A 24,639-nucleotide genomic window follows, 5' to 3' on the forward strand; every position below is an offset into this window, starting at 1 on the left:
ATACCTTTGTTTCCCATTCATATAAAAGGAGAATACCCCTTGTACTCTCTTCTCTTTTTCTAGAGTGTAGGGATTTTGGAGTAGAAAGCCAGCATCATTGGTGACAACTTGAAGACAGGATGATGCATTTGTGAATCTTCTGCTAGCCACTTCTAGCATGTGAGCATCATAGCTGCAGACTGGAAGTATACTGTTGGAACAGTTACAGGACACAACAGATTTTCATAATTCTAACTTTGGAAATCAACTCAGTGTTTTAAAGCACTTTTGTGACTAGAACTGAAGGTGCATGTTCAGGAACTATGGACTAAATTAAGCTAAGAGTGCTTATTGTTTGTACTTGATGTTGCAACTTAAAGCTAGGTGGTAAGATCCAATTCTGTTTGCCTTTCTCTTGAAAGGTGACAGCTGGGAGCTGTAGGTTGAAGAGATTGAGTCACTGCTGGGTATCAAAGCTGGCAGTGCTATCATGTTCCTGTGGTCTGTCAGAGGATAGCCCTGCTGTGTTCAAATGCATCCTTAGCAAATGACCTGGCTGTTGCACTTTTAGCAATGAGCTGCTGTTGATTTATGGGGCTGTGTCATACTAGTCACCATTCCTTTTTTACATATGCTGTGTTGGTGAAGGAATCATGGAGTTTCAGGGGATAAAGCCTTTTAGGATTCCTGAAGTAAGCTTTCAGTTGTGTCTCTGCATTTCTGGTGAGCATTTGGTAGGGAAAGGCATAAACCATGCTGAGGGAAGTGTTACAGAAGGAAATCCTCTCCTGCTACGATTGTTTTACCTCTTCTCCATATAGTGAAGCCTGTTAATCTGCTTCTCTTGCCAGTGGGACACCACTTGCTCCAGGCCATTTCTCACTTTTTTTTATTGCTCCTGGAGACTAGAAAACAGCAGGGACTGTTTTTTTTTTTCCCCCCCCTCAGATGATGATGCTACATTGTAAACTGCTTATTAAACCCTGAAAGGCAGCACAGAGAAAAACAGAAGACAAACCATCAGAGAATAAGGTGGTTCTGTAATACTGAATTTGAGGTATAAGACATTGATCCAGATGAGTCTCTTGAGGGACTTCCAATCTGGAAAAGCTGTGCTGTTACTTGCCATTTTATGTGCAAAGGCCTGCTCAGGGGTAGGTCATACAAGGTCCAGATGACTTCATTGGATTTAGACGTTCATTACAGGTGCTATGCAGGAAGGATTTCCTTGTTTGGCTTTTTTCCCACCAGTGAATCATAAGATCCAAGATGGCAAATGCAGCTGTTGCTTTTGCTGCTTTGGGGTTCTCCTTGTTTAAGTGACAGCAAAGGATCTGGGCCATTGGCTCAAATATTTTTTTAACTTACTGACCTCCCTGGGCATTCCTAAGTATTGTCATGGTGCAGTTGCCAAAGGAAGCACAAAGCCTAGTCTGGCCTCAGAGCTGCATGTTGAGGAGGCAGGATGAGGACTGGCACCTGCATTAGGTGTGTTCCAAACAGACCTCCCAGGGTGCAAGAGGGTAGGCTCTCAGCTGATATAAATAGCTGTAAAGATATGGATTTACCCACATATTATGGGGTGAGTTTTTTCAGTCATGAACACAGCTTGTGTGGGGTTTGTCATGTCCCAGTTCCAGCATATGTGCACAGACACAGCTTTGTTCAGTGTTGCAGACTTAGAGGAAAAGCACACCATCTCTGTCTTCTCTGGAAGAATAATTCTTGGGGGTGATCAGGGAGAGCTAATACTGATTGTTACCTGCTTGGGACAATCCCATACATGCCCTCATGTGGCTTGGTGTCTCAGGAAGGACACAGGTCATTTTATTTGTGAAATAATTTTCCAGATCTGTGGCAAATTTGTCACCTTGCAATCATTTTGCATTCACCCTAGCAAAGTCAGTGGGAATTCAAGGCAGGAGACAGGATTTCACTCCATCTCTCTGTCCATTCAGTATTATGGAACACTCAGCACACAACTATGTGCACTTCATCAGCTCTGCTATTAATTAAGCATGTTCCTGAGGGACATACACAGCCAGATGTGACCAAGTCACCAAAGTGCTTGGAGTTTAGCTGGGTTTTGTCTGGAATTTGTGTGAACTGTGAATGTGAACTCTGGTGTTTTCAGGGGCAGGGGAAGAAGTTGTTTTTTGTGTGGAAGACCCATTTCTTAGGTTATTTTTGAACTAAGGCTACGGGGTTAGAACATGACATTTTTCTCCCAGAACTTGGGAATCACACACAGGGGACATAAATGCAAGGCATGAGACAGAGATGTTTTATCTGCTATGAGCAGAGTGATCTGGAACAAAGCAGCAGTCCATCTGGCTGACCTGCTTGTGTGATCTTTGGTGCTTACTGATGCCTGGAACTGCATTTATCTTGAACATAGTTTTGCTCTGGAAAGTGACCTTTTATGAAGTTCCTGTAATGAAATTCTGCAGTTCACTGGATGCTCAAGCATGCTTCCTTTGTCAGTCATATTCTTGACTCTGTCTTAGCACTTGTGTTTCTGGAAGAAGCCTGATTTTTTTTTTTTTTAGCTTGAACTTAACAAGAATTCAGTAATTGGAAATTAACAATTGTATTGACTATATACATATCAAAATAAAACCCAATTTTCACTGTCGTAACTGTGTTGACTCCACAGGGGTTAGCAAGAGTAAAATTTGCTTTACGACTCAGTCATTTGAACAGATGTGATTCTGATTATGCACAAAACCCAATGAAATAGTGACACTTTTATACAGTCACTTTTCAGACTGTTATTCAGATATTTTCTTTGTATTAAAACAACTACAGTTTTCTAAATTCCCTTTACCAGGTGTTAGTTGTAAATTGCTGGGTTCACTGAGTGTATTCCAGGATGACATCAGGTATGACATAATGTAGAGTGAGGGCTGACAAAAGCACAGATCCAGCTGCAGGACTATTAATCAGAAAACAGGCTAGCAAATGATTTCCTCAGGTTGCGGATGGTCTCAGCTTTTGCTTCATCTTCAGTGGCATTTCCTCGCTGAGATGACTCAGATATGCTGAAGCTGTTTGTCAGGGACTGTGATTTGCTGAAAGGGAAAACAGAGTTCAGTCTCAGCAGGAAAAGGTGAGAATTCAAAGCCAGTTACTCATGCTTTGTGTTTCACCACACAGACAAATGCAAGGATAAAAGGAGAGATTGGCACAGAAAATGTCCATGTGCTAAGACATCCAGGAAGGAGGGACGTGAGACAGAGGGGGCATGGGTAAGTGGCTCAGCCCAAACTGGTAAATGTTGATGAAAACATCAGACTAGAAATGTGCAGTTGCCATTTGGTGGGGCTGTTTTGAGAAACCCTTAAGTAATTTCACTACTAATACAGAAGAATGGATTAGTGTTGGGGTCACCTGTCTCTCATCAGCCTTACAAGGAATGGTGGTCTTGGTCTTTCAGCTGTGAGAGCACCAGAGGTTGGATAAGTTGGTGTCCAGATCCCCTGCAATGTGTGCTGTTTCCTGCCTTCCTTGGCCTGTCTTCTCTGACTGTCACCTCTCCAATGCAGGTCTTTGGGTTGACCACACTGCTCCTGCTGTCCATGTATCTGATAGTGGTCAAGTTCATATCAGGATAATGCTTGTGAAGTAAAATGTCCCAGTTTTCCCTGCTACCATGCTTAGTTTCTTCTGATCAGTAATTGGTATCCAGCACAAAACCAGACTGGAAGAAGCACCTGAAATATGTGTAGTGTGGTGACTGCATCCTTAGCACCAACACTTTGATCCTTAAGTTCACTTCTTTTAGTTTGCCTTGCTAATGTAAACATCATCACTGAAAGACTGTTCTAGAACATCATTCCTCTGCTTCTCAGAAATTGTCTTCTTATTGCTAGCCTGTATTTTGTTCTGGCCTGTTCATACCAATTTCCTTGTGTTAACTTCTAGTCAGAATCAGGCTTCTTTTTGGCCAGTTTTCCTGCCATTGTGCCAGCTAGATATGCTCCACAAAGGGTGACAGCAAAAGCTGCTACTAAAGATCCAAAGATAATTCAGCAGTGTGCTCAGCTCCAGAAAAGTACTTCCCCATGCAGTCACCATCTGGCATTTTATACACTTGAATAGGGCCACTTCCCCCTGTCTCCCCTGCCTTTTTGCTACCAAATGCAAAAAGAGCCTTTGTGGCTGCTGCACTTAGGAAACAGTGAAGGAATAATTCCTGCTGAGGCCAATATTGTGCTGCCTGTAAGGATTATATACCCTGCTGTGAAGGCAGGGGATGTGTTGATAGGGCCGGGGTAGAGCACGGGATTAACAGCGAGTACATGAACAAGAAGAAGAATGTGAAATCTTAGTGATGTCAAACACAACCTGTTCCTCCTGACAAGAGATCACTGCTGTGCTGTTACGCCAAGGGATTCACCTCTGAAGTCACTCACAGTTGTGCAGGCCTTTGTCCCTGCCTGACAACAGGTGATACGTTCTTCATGTCAGCTCAGGGTATTTTGGACAGCCTTATTCTAACATCTACAGATACTAGGAGTTTGTCAGAGACTTACTTCAGGTGTGGGTGTGGGGTGGTTTGCTGCTTGGACATTTCCATGGGGCTGGGCTGGCCGGGAGCCCGGCCTTGGGCAGGAGGCCTCGGCTGCTGTGGAGGGAAAGCGCCTGCCTTGGAGGCCTGGACTGGAGAGGAGCCAGCTGCTGATCGGGCTTGCTGTGGAGATCCAGGTGACCTCTGCTGAGGAGAAGTGGACTGGGGACTCTGGGGCTGTTGTCCTTGAGGAGACAGCCGCTGCTGGGGGGGCGCGTTTGTCCGTGGAGGCTGAGATCCTTGTGGCTGGCGTGGCCCACCTGAAAGGGACACGTAGACATAAACGTGAGGAAACGCAGGTGGCGGGCAACAAGCATGGAACGTCTCTATGGAAGGGCGGGTTTTGCTAAGAGGAGAGACTCTTCAGAGTAGCTTCATGGAGAAGAGTATGGCAAATCTTCTCCTATAGGATTGCCTAAAACTGACATCATGCTCTCCTCTTTAGAGTTGTCCATGTCTCTACCTTCTTCAGCACTAAAGAAATCTCTCCGCTCTCCCCAAAGGGAGTCACTTCAACCTGCCTTGCCCTTCATGTATCTGATATTTCTTATCCTTGGTGAGCACTTCCTGCTTGGGGAAGGAAAAGAGACTGGAGAATCAACTCTGTGGGAAATGTAAGCTGACCCTGCTGGTTTGGGTCATCAGTCCCTTCATGGACCCAGCAGTTTGATGTGAGACATTCCATCCTATCACTATCCATACCTCTGTTCCAGAGCCATCACCAGGTGCCTTCAGTTGCTTTGGTAGAAGACTCTCAGAGCAGAAGAGGATGTGGAAAACAATTGGACGTGACGTGAGAAATTGCTGGACACGACAGATAATAGTGTGAAAGCCTGACAAAAGTTTCTGATAGTGTTGTGAGGTCTGGCTGGATTTCACAGGTGGTCAGGAGAGTTAAATGAGAAAAAGTTTTACAGAGAATTGGGGTACTGGAGACAGATGGGGAGTAGTATCCTGCAAGGCCAAGAGCTCATAGTGGTTATAGTATGGAATGCCAAGATTACATACACATGTTTGGTGTCAGAAATGCTCAGTTTTGGATGCAGCAAAATTGTGACCAATGAGGAAAAGATAATTAGAGGAGGGTGTTAATTTGGTAGAAGGTTGAAATGGAGAAAGGAAGGGAAAGTGGCAAGAAGGAGGGACTAATCAGTTATGTGAATTGAGTGGTTGGTGAGATCTGGCTACCCACGGGCCAGCTGTGTGCTTTATCACCTCTGTGTACATCAGGACAATAAGACAAACCTGTTGTTCTGACTAAGCCACATAAGTCAAAATTGCTTCTGCTGTCAGGAGGAGCTTGGGGTGTGCTCTGGCTGACCTGGGAACTCCTGGACAGATGGATCAAGGATCCTGGCATTGCAACACTGTCAGGCTTGGAACAGACATCAACACTAGCATCTTCCCATCACTTGTTAACACTTGTAACTGCACAGCTTTGTGTGAACACAATATACTCTGTGCCCAGAATCCTGCTCCAGTGCCAGTTCAAGTGGCCTTGTTTTACTGAGCCAAGTCCTACCAATGGTATCAACTGGATCTGTATCAAACTTTCATCCCACTTTCTGACCTGCTGTGGAACGTGACAGTATCTGCTTTAATGGTACACTGAATTTGCTGCCTGCTTGGCAGTGAATTGGAAAAGGAGTGAGATCTATATCCTGATAACCTTTCATTTAGAAGGCAAAACTGATAGGACTCAGAGTCATCATTGTCATAGGAATCAGAGAACCGTACCTTGTGGAGGAGGCCGTGGTTGTGACAGTTGTCCAAGCAGAGGTCCAGTCTGAGATTTCATTGACACAGGCTGAACTTGAGGAGGCTAGAGGGGAAAAAAGCCAGTCCAGTTAATACAGTCCCCAAAGAGAAGTCCTGAGGTAATACAGGAACTGTAGAGTCATGAAGTGTTCCTTAAATGCACACTCACACACATGCAGCATCTGGCTGGTAAAATCTCATGGGACTAAAATGGAGAGGTGAGTAAAAAAGAGCATGGAAGTTGTTTGCTCACAGGGAATAACAATGAAGTTACAAATTAGAATGTTTTTTTAGGCAATCAGGAATTACCGAATGCATCTGGCCCGAGGGGTTCTCTTAGTCCCATCTCCCATTTTGGACAGTTGCCAGCACCAGATGTTCTGAGGGAAGGAGGGATAAACCATGGAAATACCTATGGAGTAATCATCTCTGTACCCTAAGGGGTCTCTTCTTGATTACTAATAAGCATGGGCTAGCTTCAGCCCAGAAACATGAAGCTTATTATCTCCTCCGCAAAATCTTTGCAACAGTTTCAGATATTTTGTTTTGATATTTATATCCAAACCCTTTGAGTCTTGCTCAACTTTCAGCCTCACTGTCTTTCCCATTCCTTACCTCTGTTGCTTTGTTCTGAGTTTTAAGACTGGTTCTCACAACCTGCCCATGCTAGGCCATTCATTATTTTGCAAATTTTAACTGCTCTCTCTCTCTCATTCAACCTCCTTTCTAAAGCCAAGAGACTTTAGAATCCCTCCAGTCCCTCCATGGGAATATTTCCAAGCCCCTAATTGTTTTCATCACCAACTTCTCTTTCCCAGCTTTGTAATTTCTCCTGCAGATGCCAGAGATGGGTCTGCTTATATTTTTCCAGATGAAGCAATATCTGGGTTCTCTGTATACGTTGCCAGTTCATTTTTCCTGCATCCTAATTTCCTGCTTTTCCCTTGTCAACACAACCATAGGCTGAGCAATGGTTTTCATTAGCCTGTATGTGACAAAGTATTTCTCAAGGGAATGGCTGGTGCCACTTGAAAGTTCTGCACATTGTTTATGCTCTCCCTCTCTCTACCCCCAGCTTAGTTTACCCTCCAGTCTTCCATACGGAGTTTCATGTGCTGTTGTGGTGACTGAACATACATAACTCTGTCAGATCTTCTTCACTGCCATCCCTGGTCCTGACTAATGCAAATAATTTGGTGCCATCTGCTCTTTCTTCTTCTCTTGCTATTTAGTCTTTTTGACAGATATTTTAATAAACAGATTAAGCAATGCAGAGCTGCTGCACAAAGGGCTGGTCCAAAGTTAACAAAAGTCTGAGTAAGCCTATTGCACAAAATTGTTTATGAAAACCAGGGAAGCTGTAGTCAGATAGGCTGGTACATGCTGGATTATTTACATGCAGAGCATCATGATAAAAGGGTCTTCAAGGCTCCTGAAAGGTTAGGAGAATGAGCTAAGTGATTCTGGAAATGGGAAGAAATGTTTCATAGTTGGAAACACTGAAATTAGTTTCAACTGACTAACATAAATGTGATGAAGTTGCCAGCCCATCTTTTGCACTATTTATCTGGGACTTGCAAATGGATGGGGAAGGCAAATCTGGGAATTTTCTTCATGACTTCCAGCCCTACGTAGCTTGGGAACTTAACCTTGCTTTGGTGTTGATGGAAATTAACTGTTCTAATGCTGTAAGATGTATTGATTAGACCAGGCAAAGAAAAGGAATTTGATCTCATATTCACCTCTACAGCCTCTCCCTACAATCAACCAAGGCATCTCAGAGATAAAGGCAAAACTGGTTTTTGAGGCTGGGAGATGAAGGGGTGAGGGGCAGCCCAAGGTCTTCTGCCTTTGAGAGAGAAACAGTGAAGGGAAAGTCTGGTGGTGGGTCAGAGAGGTGAGGACAGAACCACAGTGTAGCCATGAGACTGGGTTTCATGTTGAAAGCAAATTTGTCATCAACATCTTATCCTGTCTTGGGCTCAACCAACCCATTTATCAACATGGCCAGGCACAGTATCCTTGAAGTATCCCTTCTGCTAGCTGTTTGCAAGAATTAAAATCTCTAACATCTGTATCTGAGGTCAGCTTCTGCTACACAATAAAACTTTACCCTCCATGCTTTCTTTTATGGCTTGTCTGTTTCCTTGCCCAAGGCTTTTTGACAAGCTACATAATTCTGACTGATTGCCTGCTTTCTACCACTTCATGTAAGAATTCCCAAAGAAATTAAAGGAAAATAATTGAAAGGAAATTAACGGGACATTTTTTCTTCTGCACAAAAAAATCACATGGTAAACACCCTAAGCTGTGGGTTCTGCTGATTTATTTATTTTCTGTATTCTTCTTTAAATTATCATTTGAGATAATTCATAGTCTATTACTTATTTGTCTAAATTTTTCTACATTACTCTTACAGGTTTCAAACCACATATTTTATATTTCTTGTACACCAGTCCTCTGAAGCAGTAACTATTCCTAATGATATTGCACAATTTTTTGGCAGCTTAGTCACTTCCCAAATTCATTTCATTGGATGTGGCCATCTGGAATTTGGGGGCTTAATAATTTTTCAAAAATATCAGTCATCACTGATTTAATAACTGTTTTTCTTCTTTTCTGAGTCATTCTAATCAGGAAAAAACTGTAAAGAGGTAAAGAAGTTCCCCACTTTAAGCAATTACCTGTACTAGAGTCAAAAGACTGTCCCTGTTGTGACTGGGAACACATGCCAGTTCTAGACCTGGAACTCTTCTTTTCCTCTCTTAACTTTGGATGATCCATAGAGCCCACAAATTGCTTGGTAGAGTTCCATTTTCTGATGAACTCAAAGAAAGTTTTTTGTTTCATTCTTTCCTCAATCAAAATTAATTTCTGTCCTATTTAAATTTCCTTTTATTACTGCATGATGCCACATAAAGGTCTTCTTAAATGTCAGATTTCCAAATTTGAATATTTTCCCCCTGTTTGTCTTTAATGTCCTTTTTGCCATTTAATTCTATAAGTTTATTTCTCACATTCTTGGTTCATGAGCAGACCAGAAATGTATATATGCATTCTGGAAAACAGTGGTCTCTCAAATATCATCTGTACAGTTTTACTGCTGGGAGTTGATTAATTTTCTTTGCTCAAGCTTTTGTCATACCCTTACTTTTTTGATATCACCTTTGTCCCTTGGACATTAAATCTAATGGTGCACACTCACTCTCTGAATTTGTACTTTGATATTTCTTATGGCAAAGTCACAGTGTTCTTACCTCCCTCTGAATTGCTGTCCTACAGTGATATTTGACTTGCTTCTTGATAGCTAAAGTCTCACATTGTTGTGACTTGTTACTTTTCCATCTCTGTCAATTTTGTGCACTCAGGTTTTCTCAGCCCAGAGACTAGTATAGAGAGGTACAATATTATGCATAGGTATTCTATTCATACCCATAGATATCCAAGGATTCATATTTCTAAGTATTCGGATCTTCTGTCTTTATATTCAGAATTGCTCTTTGTATTCCTTTTGTGGAAGTCTTCATCTGTAGCTCTAGTTTGCATCTCACTAGCCTCCTATTTAATTATTTCTCTCTGGACACTTGTAACTGTTATAACATTATGTTAGTAATGTAGCATGTGCAATTTTTGTGATGCTTGTGGCACCAAGATCTTTGTCTATAGTAAAACACTCCAATTAACCTGTTTGTGGGATTGGTTTTCTTGATTATATATACAGGTGTTTCTAGGTTTTATTCCTGATGAAAACCCTTTTCTTATTTGACTCTTCCATTTGACACCCTATCCTTTCAAGATTTGTTTTGTTCTTGTTTTGGCCTTAATTTAGGTCTGCTGTAATTCAATCCAATCCAATCCTGTACCAGTATATTATGGACATGGAAAACAAATGCATCTGTCCATGTTCTCAGTTTTTGTTGGTTTGCCCCTTTGCTCTTAGTTCATACATTCTATATCTTGGTTTTTCAAATGGTAGTTCTTGATTCCACTTTGTAAGTGCTATCTCTTCTGTACCACTTTCCCTGCCTCAAAGTATTTTCAGTGTCTATTAAATGTTTACTCCTTCAGTCTAGCTAAAACTTGGAGTTACCCTCAATATCCTTCATGCTGGGACCCAGTATAGCAGAGTGGACTGTCATATAACAAAGGCAGAGCACCATAAAGTGCCTTCTGCCTTTTTTTTTTTTTTTTGTCTTGAGTGGAAATGAAAATTGTACCAGTGTGTTGCAATCAGTTTTGTCCCTCAACCTTTTTGCTCTCTCATCTCTTCTGTTGTACAGATTTGTTGTCCTCAAACCTTCACACTTTGCTCTCTGTTAGATACTGAAAGAGGTGTAGCAAGTACACCTGGATACTTCGGTTATGTTCTGGGGTGTTTCATTTATATATAGCTGCTCCTGGGAAACGTGGGAGTAAAATTAGATGCATTTGATATTCAAAATGGATGTACACAAGAAGAACTGAGGGGTCAGTTTAAATGCAAAAGTAACAGATTCTTATATGAGTTCAGCTTTAGTAAAGACTCCCGCTGATGAAGGCAGCACAGGACATCTCTGAAGAAACTGCAGTAAGGAATAGAACAACTCTTGCTGGAGATTCCCACTTTCCATTCTTGAAAGAAGAGCAGGGATGCAAAAACTGGAATGAAACCTATCCTGACAGATGGTGTTAGATGGAAATGAAACTGGGTATTAGAAGTACCTCTAAAAATGCCTGTGTTCAATGTGAATCAATGAGTTTAGCAAGTCTGAATGTCTAGATGAATGGACATGCTACTGGTGTGATGTCATACATATCTGGAAGGAGAGTAAGGGAGAGAGGTGTGCTCCTTAGGGCTGCTCATTTTAAAGAGCCTGTGAGAGTCTCCTTTGGAAGAGCAGCAGTCAGTCTGTCCAATACACTCCCATATGGGACTGTTCAACCCTCTGAGATGTCCGACTGCCTGACACATTCAGTGAGGAGTGAGAAAGGAAGAAGTTCAGGGAAATAACTTGGTCACAAGGTCTCCATTCACTCATACCCAAGGCCTCAGTGGTGATGGTGTAGATCCAGCAGTGATGACAAGCTGAGTCATTTTGGAGACAACCAGATCAGCTATAAGTTGTCTGTCCTCTTCTATGTGCTCCCCAATCAGGGGCATTGAGCTGTCCATCACCTGCCACAGGAGGCAAAAACAACAGTTAGTAAGGTAGTTTCCTGCCTGTTTGAACTCACCTCTTACATTAACCTGTTTTGTGTCTCCAACATCCTTGCCAATATCTATAGTCACCACTCTCCTCATGCTGAAACATGCTTGACTTTTCCAGATGTGGGATTTTGCTTAGGGTTTTTTTGGAAACATACATCCCCCAACTCTCCATCTTCCTTCCCTTCACAATGGAGCCAAGCCAAGACTTATGGTGGCCAGAAGCTTTCTAAATCAATTTAATACAATTTTTCTCCTTCACATGTCCTGAGGAGATGCCTCTGATGGATAAGGTCTCTCTAGTATTGTCCCACAGTATTTGAGGATGACACTGTAACTTAAACGGCCACAGGAGAAGAGAAACAACACGTACTGAAGCCTGAGGAGACGAGAGCAACAGGGACTGGAGGAAACCAGGAAACATTTGGGATTAATGAACACAAAGCACTGCAGCCTGAGAGGGGAAAATAAACACCACAGATGTGTAATGAATAGGATGTCACCAAACCAGCATCAAGTGCAGGAAAATAAACTTGATCTCTGCTTGTCTTCTTGATAATGCTGTGATACAACTGCTTCCCAAGCAAGTTCTACAAATCTACTGGGGAAAACTGGGAAGTAAGACTGTGGGGATGGGGCAAGGAAAACTGTCAATGGGTCTTTGAGGTAAGAAATAACCTCACAACAATAATACTGAAAGAACAGCAGACCCCCAGCTGTATAGCAGCCCTGAACATGATTTTCAACAGTTCATCATAAATCAAGTGTTTTGCAAACATTAGCTAAATCCCACAGGAAGAACTGTACTCTGATGAAGTTAAGATTCAGCTGGAGTAAATATAATAGTACCAAAATATCAGGGTTGGAAGAGTTTATTTTATTTTGCTTTTATTTTTAAAGCAAACATTAAAATCCCTGGAAATGCAAAGTTAAAGGTTGAATTGCTCAAGAAAGGCACTGACTCATGCCTGGATAACTATCAGAAGTGCACTCCACCCTGGCAAGGCTGCAAGAGTACGCTCTTAGAGACAAATGGAAAATTTTGCACCCTCTTTTTTAGATTTAAAATAGAGGAAATCAATGAGGTGAGTTCACTGAGTTTGTATTCTGCTCTTTTCTTGCAGAATAATGGTTTGCTTTAATTTCTATAGGTGTCTTCTATGAAAACTAGAAAAGCTACCTAGAAAGTTTTAACTATGATACACATGGAAAGGGGGTTGATGTTTATATCCATGGCCTTCTTGGCCCAGGGGGCAAAAGGAGAAGGTTGGAAAAATATATGTCAGTGTTTGGCAAATTACAAAGGTGGCTTTTCCTTCCACTATCTGCTTAGCTGTTCTGCTGTTGAGAAATGAGGTGTGGAATGTGATGCTTCCTAACAGTGCCAGGGAATGGCCAATTCCCATCTGGGTCTCACTAGCCAGGGATTCCTGGGGCCCCTCCAGCAGATTTCCCTGCTCTCCGCTCCTATCTTAAAAGCAAATGGGGCTATTACAGCTCCCGAGAGAGATGCGGACTCCTGTGTCCCGCATGGCGCGGTGCGAGGGTCCTGTGTGACCCTTAGGTGCTGCCCTGTGACCACTGGGTGCTGCCCTGTGACCATTGGGTGCTGCCCTATGACCACTGGGTGCTGCTCTGTGACCGCTGGGTGCTGCTCTGTGACTGCTGGGTGCTGCTCTGTGACCGCTGGGTGCTGCTCTGTGACTGCTGGGTGCTGCTCTATGACCACTGGGTGCTGCCCTGTGACCGCTGGGTGATGCTCTATGACCACTGGGTGATGCTTTATAAAGACCACTGGGTGATACCCTGGGACCCCTAGGTGCTGCCCTGTGACCCCTAGGTGCTGCCCTGTGACCGCTGGGTGCTGCCCTGTGACCGCTGGGTGCTGCTCTATGACCGCTGGGTGCTGCTCTATGACCGCTGGGTGATGCTCTATGACCACTGGGTGATGCTTTATAAAGACCACTGGGTGATACCCTGGGACCCCTAGGTGCTGCCCTGTGACCCCTAGGTGCTGCCCTGTGACCGCTGGGTGCTGCCCTGTGACCGCTGGGTGCTGCTCTATGACCGCTGGGTGCTGCTCTATGACCGCTGGGTGATGCTCTATGACCACTGGGTGATACCCTGTGACCACTGGGTGCCGCCCTGTGACCACTGGGTGATTCCCTCACCCTGCCGAGAGTCAGGCTCTCGGGAGGGCTCCTGGCTCCTGCCCTGGAGTCACTGAGACACGGCTCTGCTCAGAACACCCCGAACCCCACTTTTCATAGACTTGTAGTATGGTTTGGGCTGGAAGGAAGCTTTAAAGACCACCCAGTCCAATACCCCTGCTGTTAGCAAAGACATCTTCAACTAGATCAGGTTCCTCTCGAGCCCCGTCCAACCTGACCTTGAATGTCTCCACAGATGGGGCATCCACTACTATGTGCACTGTAAAAAATGTCCTCCTTATCTATAATTGGAATGTACCCTCTCTTAGTTTAAAATCATTATCATCTGTCTTGTTGCAACAGACCCAGCTAAAAGGTTTGTCCCTTTCTTACGGGCCCCCTTTACATACTAGAAGGTTCTGCAAGACCTGCCCAGATCCTTCTCTTCTCCAGGCAGAACAACCACAGCTCTTTTAGGAGCTGTCTTCATAGGAGAGGTGCTCCAGCACTTTAATCATCTTCACAACCCTCCTCTGAATCTGCTCCAACAGGTCCCTTTTTTTCCTGTGCTGAGAACCCCAGAGCTGATTTTCAGATTCTTTTTTCAGAGCAGATTTCAGGAACTGCTTTTTCCTGTTTCTGTGGCTGCAGAGAAAGATGGTGCTTTGTAAACCAAAGGCACCAGGGGGAGTGAACCCTGGAACAGCTTCCACCTGTACCAGTGAAGGTGTGCCTGGGATGAGGCTATCTGCTGTCCTGATGTGTAGTATCTGACAGGGAAATGTGAGACGTGGGAGACAGCAAATACAGGAGTGAACAAGCACATGCACAGGGGAAGGCTTTTGAAAATGGCAGTGATTTCTGTGGGTAAAATGGCACAGGTGGTTGCCACTGAACTGAAAAAAATCATGAGCCATCACCTTGCCTGTCCTGCAGGAAGGGTGAACTGGTCTGGAACTGGGCAGATACAAATGCTAATGCTGAATAAGCCAGCTGGCTGAGAGGAATATGTGAATTACAGATAGATTGGACTCATCCCTTCCCAGGGAATCACAGAACAGCTGGGCAAGGCAAGAAGATGTCAGCACATATGGACGCAGCCTTTGTAGCTGCCCAAGGTCAGTGGCTGCTCCTGGTGCAGCTGCTGTTGCCCGATGAGGTGTGTGAGGGGTGAAGGAAAAATGCCCAGGCAGGCTCAGGAAGAGACCATCCTGGTTCTCCCTCTGTGCCTATCTGATGCTGGAGCCTGGGGTTGTTTTTTCACACTCTGGTGTGTGAGTGTGGAGTGTTAGGTGATTTGAAGGAAGGAAGGAAGGAAGATAGATAGATTTGATGTGTCAAAACAAATGATAGGCACTGCTGAAAGGATGAGCAGAACTTCTTGCAGGGGGCAAGGAGCATGTCTAGTAACATCTTAGCTCTGTGCAGTCAGGGTGTATCTTATTCTTCCAGGAGGAAGAATAAATCACATGAACCATTTTGCTTGCCCTCTACTTGTTTCATATTTTTCAGCTTAGCAGAGGTGTGGAAATGGGCTAGATTACAAAAAAACCAACCCCCCCCCCCCCAAAAAAAAAAAAAGAAAACAGAGGGCAACAGAATATTATTAAACCATACATGATGCTGAGCTCTTTTGAGAATCTGGCTCCTGACACCACCAGAAAATTTGCATTATTTTGAGGAATTCTGACTGAGGGATGACTGCTTATGTTGAATATTCCCTCAAAATGATAAAGTTCTTTAAAGCAGAGGAAAAAAGAATTACCAGAATTTACTGTTAAATTCACAGTCTGTTTCAATATGAGTGATGAAGATGGTACATAAGTGTCCTAATACTTTGAAGGCAGAAATGTAACAGATACTGCTGTTTGTCATGGGAAAAGAAAAGAAGGTAAAGTTCAAGTAAGAGCAAATACCATGTGTGCAAGATTACTCTTGTGCTGTTGATCACTCATCTGTCTTAATCTGATTTTGTTTGCAACAAACCACTGTGATAAATCTCCGTTCATAGAACTGCCCATCACTATCTCTATGAATCTTTCCTGGAGAACTACTTTGCACTGTGAAAATTAATTACTGCCTGCAATTGCATTGTGCAAATTCCTTGTTTGTTCAGCCCATTTAGGCATGCTTTCTTGTAAAATGTCACAGCACACTGTTCCTTCTTACCAAGAAAATACAACTGTCACTCTGTCAAATAACTTTTTTTTCCCCGCTATCAAAAGAGAAAAAAGCAAAACAAGGGGTCAGTTTCAGACCAAGAAAAGTACCCCAGAAAGTTGGGTGGAGGCAATTAATTACTTGTCAACATGTCCCTCAGATCTGCATAAAAAGGTGCCTGTCTGGCTTTTTTCTGCTCCTTATATTGCACAATTCTACTCTTTTCCATCAGCCTGGCATCTGAGTGCCTGCTAGATGTTGGTATACCAGGCCTGCTCAATCAGGTTCTCCACTGGGACAACTCAGCGTGACCCATCTGAAACAATACTGTGTTTCTTCTGATTTGTGTCATATTAGATGCACTGCTGCTGACTTTGGTCACAGAGAGAGGAGCATGGGTGTGCATTTCTCTGTGTGCAAGCTGATGATGGCTGTTAGGGCATGGATGTGTTTTTCACCAGTCAGTCACACACAGTGGCAGATGTGAAACCCAGAGGCATACCCAGACAGAGGCATATAATGTTTAAGCCCAGAACTAGCCATGTGTGCACGTACATAGGCTTATGTGCAAGAATATATGCAGGGATATGAAAACCACATATCACGTCTAGCCATGTGTGGACACAATCCAAACGTCCTTACTGTTGCCTCTAGCAATGCTGCTTTCTGGCTCTTTCTTTCCCATCTGCAGGGGCATAGACACTTAAAAGCACACAGCAGGGAAACAGTCTGCTCTAGGGGATGCTCCTCTAGGTGCTGATGAATTGCATACAGGAGCAGACCCATTAGCCCTGGCCCCATCAATTCAGGAAAAGACAGAGGCTTGCCAGAGTTTGGTTGCTGGCAGCACGCTTCTATCACATGGCCTTTGACAGGTCACTGCTCCCCTCCCTGGGGAGAGCAGATACATAATGCAGGAATGCGCAGTCACCGGAGGGCTCATGTGGTTCTCATCAGCATCCCAACCCTCAGCGGGTGGGACTGCTCTCCCACACATAGCTTTCCAGTGTGTCAGCACCCCTGCATGAAGCCAGTAGGCTGGCTCTGCTCGTCTTCCTCAGCTGGCCTGTGTTGGTGGAGTTTACAGCAGGTCAGATGTTGTGTCTCCTCAAGTCACATACTGACAGAGGCCCTTGCTTACTTGTTAGATTGTCTCTCCTCCAGGGCATCTCTTCAGCTTCCACCTTGATTTTCTGGCCAGCTTTTCCTCCTCTGCCCTGTTAGGATGATCTGAGTGTGCCATTTAACCCACTTCCATATCTGCCTCCTGGCCTGGGAAGGAGCATATTGAACTTTAGCTCTCAGAGCCACAGTCTGTCCAGCCCTGAATACAAAATGTTGTAGTATGCATTTCCCATAGTAACTTTGCTGTGGTTTGTCTTGATGGCCTCCTACTGTAGTGAATGCTGCCTGGGCAAAAGATTTTAGAAAATACACCTTTACTTTTTTGTTCAATCAAGTTGCTCCTGTTGCTTGTGAAACTTTTGCTACACTCTCACAATTTATTTTCCTCTTTTAAACTAGGTGCAGCTAGGATTTTTGTTTGGAAGTCCCCTTTAAAGTGATTGAAGAAAGACAGGTCCATTCAGAGAGAAACTGAAATTTTTAGTGAACTGAATCATCTGCCGGAAACTGAGGTGGCCAAGCACTCTGTGGCTCTCCATTTCTTTTCACAGTCCACACTGAGAAAGGGAGGCATTTCAACCCTGACACTTTGCTGTGTATCTGCTGGTTTGGCTGGGGCTCTGAATCAGTTCCTAATATATCAGTGGGCCATGGCCTGAGGATGCAGGTGGCCACAGAGGAGCAGAGACTGCAGGAGCGTGCAGGGGTAAGTGAGCATGCTGGTGCATGTGAACTCCAAGGCAGAGTGCTTGCAGATACACTACCCAAAGGAGACTCACATTCAGGTTGCCCATGCTCTCACCTCAATGATATAGTCTTTTCCATCTTTGCTGTGGACAGCTTTGACAGCGCAGATATCAAGACCTCCAAACATTTCTGCGCAGGCATCTGCCCAGAGTCTGTACCTGCAGAAACCACAAGAGCATGGCCTAGGATTAGCTGTCCTTGGGTAGTCCACCAAAACCAGCCACCCACCTGCTGCCCGTAAGAACACAAAGCAATCTGGGAGCTCTTCATGTGTTTTGCTGGCCCCTTGACTCCCTCTCTCGTGCAGGAGATGGAACGAAAAAAAGAATCTTGCCTAAGGTTTCCCTTCATTTCAGATTGATTCAATCCTGCCCTCAAAGCCACCTTAAAACATTTCTTTCCCTCCTTGGTATTTACATCAGATGTCCAGTTGGTTGTCATTCAGCCAAGCTATAAATATTTAGCTCATTTAATCTCCCAGTAGTGTTGGCCCCTCAGCGTTTGTATTGGCTTTGCCTGAAAGCCCTCCATTATGCAGCAGTTTTCTCCTGATAAGATGTCCTGGATATTAGGACTGGAATAGGATCAGAAAGTGAATGTTGAATTTAGCAAGGAGTAGTCATCCCCTCTCTGATCTGTAACACAGTGGCGCCTGCATTTTACAATTTGATTTCAATTTTATCCGTTTACAGTTTCCTGATTCCTTCTGTCCCTTGGGCATTGTTCCTAGTCAGGCAGTCTCATCACATGGACCAGGCACTATTTGTTGGAGGGAAGCCTTCAGGCTGCAGCACTTTTCCCTAGCCATTGCAGGATGGGAATGTGAGCTGGTGGTCCCTTAGCTATCCTGGAGTCAGAGGAGGAGAGAGAATGACAAGAGGCATATTATGGGAGGACCACATCCCCCCACAGTGCAAATGAGGAGGGAATGAGGCAGCCCAGTCCTATTTCCTGTGCAGCTGTGCCGTGGTCCTGGACATTTAAATAAAAATAATAATCTCGGAACAGCAGATCTATAAGCAGGACTATGACAAGATGCAGAGAGGGGAGGGAAGGCCACAGTCTCATGAAAACACTGACATTTTGCAGACCGTACAGGGACTGGGGGAAGAGCTGTTCTGGCTAAAGAACAAATTTATATCCTTGAAGTCAGACAGAGTCCCCATAGCTTGGAAATATAATGATCAATTTGTGTGAACATGAAGCCTCTGAGAAGAAGAAAAATTATGACTTATATGACTATTGGTGATCTTTTATCCCTAATGAGGAGACCAAGTGTATTCACCCAAGGACCCTCAAGGAAGACAGTGTATGAGGAGAAGTCAGTAGCATAAAGAGGAAGAGAATTATTGACTAGATGAGTCAGGCAGGAGGCACAGAGAGCACCCTTCATGCACTGCTGTGGCCCAGCATCTGGGGCACCATTGTGGGAACCACCTCTGTTCCTGAGGGACATCTCTAGGTGTCTGGGCTCAGCAGTCAGGCTCAGGGAATTGTTGTTCATGCCAGAGACCCCGATGGCTATACATCCTCAACATTTGTTGCCATAGGAGAGCACTGGCATCATCAGGGTGTAATAGGAGCATTATAGAGTGAAAAGCATGTTTATGCACATGCACTAGGTGTTGCATTTTTGGAGGACTTACTGTCATTTCTGCATTACCTGAACATTTCAATCCTTTGTACTTACTGTTCAATACAGTAGGTACTTCAGGTTGCTCCCACTCATCAGATTGTTTGAGCACATTCCTGCCTTGTTTAATGCACTGACAACTCACAGATTTCAACAGGGTTTGTTGCATTTATGACTGAATAAAGCTGGAGTGGTTAATTGTGGTACAATTAACAAACCTTCAAAACACAGTGTTGCAGGCTGGCAGGAATCTGGGTTTTAGTTCTACAATGCTACAAAAAGGTAATGTCTGCCCTTCATGTGTCTAGCTTCAGCTGTGTTACAAACAGCCAGGATGCATCATCGTGTCCACTTCCCACAGTACTATTGGGGTCTTGCAGAGTCACCTTCATCTGATTTGGGGCTTGGCTTCCCTGTTCTGCAGAACTAAAGGTGCAGAAGAGGCCTTAGATTATTGCCTGCACAACTCTTGTGGTCCCAAGAGGAGACATTTCTTTAATCTGATCTGAAAGAGGACAGAGATCTGCCTGCATCCCTTTCAGAGAATTTATTTCTGTATTATGCTATCCTTACCTTGAGAAAACATAGGAGGTGTTCAAAGGAACCTTTTAAGCTGTAATTTATTTCTTACAATATTATACTTGTAATGTAAATAGTGAGAAATGCCTATTAGCAAGCTTTTATATATTAAATGATCCTATGCTCCTTTGTTTTTTTTTTTTTTTCATCTTTAGGATGAAGTGGTTCTCAGCTTGTGGGCAACTTCTTCCAGGTCTGTAACAGTTAATGAAGGAGAGTGAACCTCTGCACTGCAGGCAGGGATTCATTGTGCTTTAGTCTACACTTCTACTGGAAAAATATCAGTGGTCTGCTAATTGAAGAAGGTGGAAAACAACATAAAATTATATAGAACTACATAGAATTGTTGCATGTTTTTCTCAACAGCTCGTTAGGTTTTCTCTGAATGTTCCTTTTATTATCCTTTGGACTTTCTCCAGCTCCTTGCTATTTCTCTTCAATTGTGGTGCCCAAAACTGGATATAGTCAAAATTAACTGACTCTGACAAACTGGAGGTATAATCTGAAAAAATCTTAAATTCACTAAGGATGAATGCTTACATGTAATCTATGGCTTCTATAAATCTATGAATAATCTACTTTGATGGGATGGAGAAAAGTCATGAGGGCAAGTGTTAGTTCTGCAACATAGGAGCTACAGCAAAGCATGTTACCATGAGTCCACAGTGTCAGGCAGTTGCAGTATTAGCAAATATCACAGTGATTTGAATACTTGGAAGTAGCATCTGCAAATTTTAGTCTGTAAGATGCATGAGGGAATTCTTTCTGCTCTTTCCAACAGTGAGAGGACCTTAGCTTAGACAGTGACCACATTTGTGAGCCTAAAGCAAAAAAGTGCTTTCAGCACTTCAGCTGACAGTTTTTTTCCTCTGTTAAGCAGAGGAAAAACTCTTTTCTGTGTCTGCCTCTCATTGGTAATGTACTTAGAATAACCTCATGTTACTTTGTGTTTTGTGCTTTGACCTTTCTGATTTTATCCCTACATGTTTGTACTGGTATGCTTGACCTAGCATGCTGGTCCTTTTCCCTGTGGTTGCATTCACTAAAGATCTAATGATTTAGCAATGTTGGTTTCTAGCTGTACTTTCAGTCTGTTCTTCAATATAGGACAGTTTGCCTTTGTGTCCTTAGTGTTTTTTTAAGAAAACACTCAGTCTTTTAAAGTCTTTATCCAGCCTCCCAGGAGACCTCACTTACCAGTTCTCTCAATTAACCAAAGTCAGAAATACAATTCCTCCCTTCTAACCCAAGAATAGCTAATACTGTCTTGAAACACTCTTCCTTACCTCTCTGTCATTGCAATCTGTTCTAGCATTGCAGAACCTGTGTTTGCCTTCCAGTTTCCAGAGATGGAAGTCCTCCTAGAAAAACAAACCAAAAACATAACCTGAACATGAAAATAGACTCCTGACCCATCCTCCTGCATACTGTAGTCCTCATTCTTGACCCTGTGCTTGTACAGGAGGGTATGAGGTAAGGTTCTTCCTCCCAGAAGCCTTTCCAAATCCTTCCTGAACAACCCTCCATACAGGATATATTGTTCAGACTCATGAAAAACTGACCGAGGACTTTAGGCAGAGAAACTTCCAAGGAGTCTTGAGCACACATCAGGCTCTGTGAGTACTTTCTTTATACATTAGACCTAGGGGAGCTGAAATGTGTGTAAAAGATCTCTAGGATAATCACCCTTGTGTTCCGCAATGGGTAGCATCCTCCATCCATGGAACAGAAGTTCTCCAAGCAAGTATTTGCTGAGCAGCTTCACAAAATATCAGTTCTGACATTCTGGGTCTACCTAAATTTGATTTCAATTGTACTTCTGTGTCCACTTCAATTTGATTTCAGTGGTACTGATGTCACAGAATATGTTATCATACTGTCTTTTCACTGACTTTTCATTGACCTGCCAGTGGCTCACTGTATTCAGACTTGGAGAATTTCTTATTTCAAAATCTTTGGATTTTCATTAGCTGCAGCTGATAGTTGATTTCCGAAAAAGGTGCTGTTGCTAGAAAATTCGGGGTTTCACCATCACTGTCAGGGGTGAAAATTTTCTTTTTCTTGACTTTAGGCCCAAGGCAGACAAAGGACAGCCTGCTCTGACAACACTCCAGATAACCCTTCCGTAGTGTACAAGCCAGGACAAGTCAACAAGCTGACAGGATACATCCAGGAAGCCTCTCCACGCTGAAGAAAATTTAGGTAGAGATTTATGATGGGAGTATGAGGTGTGATCCAACACTTCAATATGAGGTTGTGGGAGCCCTTGCTGCCAGTTCTCTCACATTTTCAGCAATGTGTGCAAAAGACACTGAATTTGCAAAATGAAGTTCAGCAGTGGTAATACTCATGTCCTGCTAGACTACAAACTTGGATCATCATAGGACCATTACCATTACCATTACCATTACCATTACCATTATCATTATCATTATATACCTAAGGTTCTCCTTTACTCTCATGAGTGTAAAGCAGACACCTGGAGTGCTTTTTTCTATTCTCCTCTAAGCTGTTATGTTTAGTTGCTGTGAAATTTAAGCTGTCTTTGTAACCATGTTTAAAGGAGTGGAGGGGTGGGGGAGCAAAGGAGCATGATTACTGTGTCCAATGACTGTGTTTTCACATAGTTGACTTTTTGGCTTGTTGCCTTCACCCAGCATCCATTTTGCTGCCTGACTTCCTAAGTAAAATAATCTTCCTCAAGTTTGGACTGTTATGAGTCCTTTGATGGCCTATAAGGTCGGTGTTCAGTCCTCAGCCATTCTTCCTCTTTTGTTATGGGATTCTTAGGATTATGTTTTTCAGTTCTGCAGTGGGAAGAACCACTCTTTGCTAACATTTACTTTTAACAGAAAGTTTCCCTGAAGTGGCAGAGGACATCCAAAATCCCATGAGTACTGGTGGGAACTCCTGGAATCTCATTAGTGACAAAATGTTTTGACATCAGTGTTTAGAAAATGTACCTGGCATACCAAATATAAGCAGCTGTGCTGTCCCTAAGAAAATGAACCCACAGCTTGACAGTTTTACAAGGAAATGTGACATGGGAAAGCTCCCAAAATAAGAACTCTGCTCAAGCCATTGGGCTGATTTTTTGGACTTGTTTATGCCTATCCATCTCGAGCCAGTTTTGGGCATAAAATTTAAAATATACCTCTCTGCTATAATCCTAACTTTCCTGTTAGGGAACCTTGCTGTTTTGAAACAGAAGAGTTTTATTTGAAGCCCACCGGATCAGACACCAAACCCTATACTACAGCCTCTGTCAAGATCACTCCCTTTCAAGCATGTCTGAGCAGTTCAGGTATGAACTGTGCCCCCAAACTTAGGGAATCACAGAATCACTGCATATTCTCAGTTGGAAGGGGCTCGAAAGGATCACTGAGCCCAACTTCTGGCCCTGCACAGCACCATCCCCAAGAGTCACAGCATGTGCCTGAGAGCATTGTCCAAATGCTTCTTGAACTCTGCCAGGCTGGTGCTGTGACACTTCCTCAGGGAGCTGTTCCAGTGCCCAGACACCCTCCGGAGAACAACCTTTTCTTAATACCTAACCTAAACCCTCCCTGACACAACTTCATGCCATTCCCTTGATTTCTGTCACTGGTTCCCAGAGGGAAGAGATCAGTGCCTGCCCTTCCTTTTCCCCTTGCAAGGAAGTTCTAGACTGTGATGAGGTCTTGCCTCAGTCTCCTGTTATCCAAGCTAAATAGACCAAGTGACCCCAACTGCTCCTCATACAGCTTCTTGTCAGTTTTCTTTTTTGTATTGTGTGAAGTGAAAAAGGAGACTGAAGACAAAAAAAAATTCATAAGGATGTCCTGCTTCAAACCCTATTTCTCTTAAGGACTGAAAGTTGAAGTGCTTCTACCTATCCTAAACATCAGGGGGGCACACATTGTGCATACAGTCAGTATCTTAAAGAGAAGGACCTCAGACTTTCAGAGATCAGTTCCTCAAACAGATTTGTGACCACACCACCTTCAGCATTGTTTAGGAGAAGTGGATAAAAGAGCAGATCAAGAGCTATTGGTGTCCTAGCTCAGTCTATAAGTAGCTCTAGTTTAGACACAGTTGATGTGGTATCCCCTACAGAGCACATGGAAGTGCATTGGAAGTGACAAGGTCAGAAATCCCACTCATGAAACTACAAAGGAAAGGTATTACCCTCTTACTAAGAGCTGGTGGCAAGGCTATCCCATGCCTGAAACTCAGTAGCTGCTGGCTTAATTCAAAGTGAACAACATTTAATGAGTCTTGAATGGAAATGATCGCCCTGTTTGCCTCCAGTTGAGGTCAGTGTGGAAGCATAATTTCTGCCCAATTTCCCCTGTAAGCCGTTTTCATGTTTTCTCTTCACCAGTATTACAATGGCAGTCAAATACACTTGGTGAAATTTTAGGCATGTATCATATGCTGCTTATCTGCCGCTTTCAGACTGGCTCAAGGCATGGGCTAAGTAGGAGTTTGTTAGCAGTGTAAATCTGGAGTCACTGCACTGAAGCCAATGGGAAACTGAACTGAAGCCTTGGGTCATGGTCTGGAAGGAAGTGCATTGAACATCTGGGGCAGGGAGGAATGCATGACTCACCCTGCAGCATCCTCCCTCTGGCAGATGCTTGGTGCAAAGTAAACATATTCTGGAGAATTTCAGTGCAATCTTTTCTCAAAAGAAAAGGGTCTTTTAAAGTCTATATGTGGGGGTGAAGGTATAAAATTGCTGGAGAGATTCCATGGCTCACAGATCAAAGCA

The 24,639-nt window shown here is 43.5% G+C and overlaps 1 protein-coding gene across 2 annotated transcripts in view; it reads right to left on the bottom strand.

The window, feature by feature from the left end:
- Positions 1–2,059: 2,059 nt before the first annotated feature.
- SYN3 (synapsin III) overlaps positions 2,060–24,639 on the bottom strand; it is a 166,505-nt gene continuing 143,925 nt past the window's right edge. For both annotated transcript variants that reach the window (XM_062491288.1, XM_062491287.1), the window contains 6 exons: positions 21,173–21,247; positions 17,730–17,832; positions 11,328–11,462; positions 6,287–6,371; positions 4,515–4,809; positions 2,060–3,050 (listed from right to left, as the gene is read on the bottom strand). In XM_062491288.1, the coding sequence (XP_062347272.1) occupies positions 2,918–3,050; positions 4,515–4,809; positions 6,287–6,371; positions 11,328–11,462; positions 17,730–17,832; positions 21,173–21,247 (826 nt within the window). In that variant the 3' untranslated portion in view covers positions 2,060–2,917. The remainder of the gene's footprint in view (positions 3,051–4,514; positions 4,810–6,286; positions 6,372–11,327; positions 11,463–17,729; positions 17,833–21,172; positions 21,248–24,639) is intronic.

Source organism: Cinclus cinclus, chromosome 4 (assembly GCF_963662255.1).
Source record: "Cinclus cinclus chromosome 4, bCinCin1.1, whole genome shotgun sequence".
Lineage (NCBI taxonomy): Eukaryota > Metazoa > Chordata > Aves > Passeriformes > Cinclidae > Cinclus > Cinclus cinclus.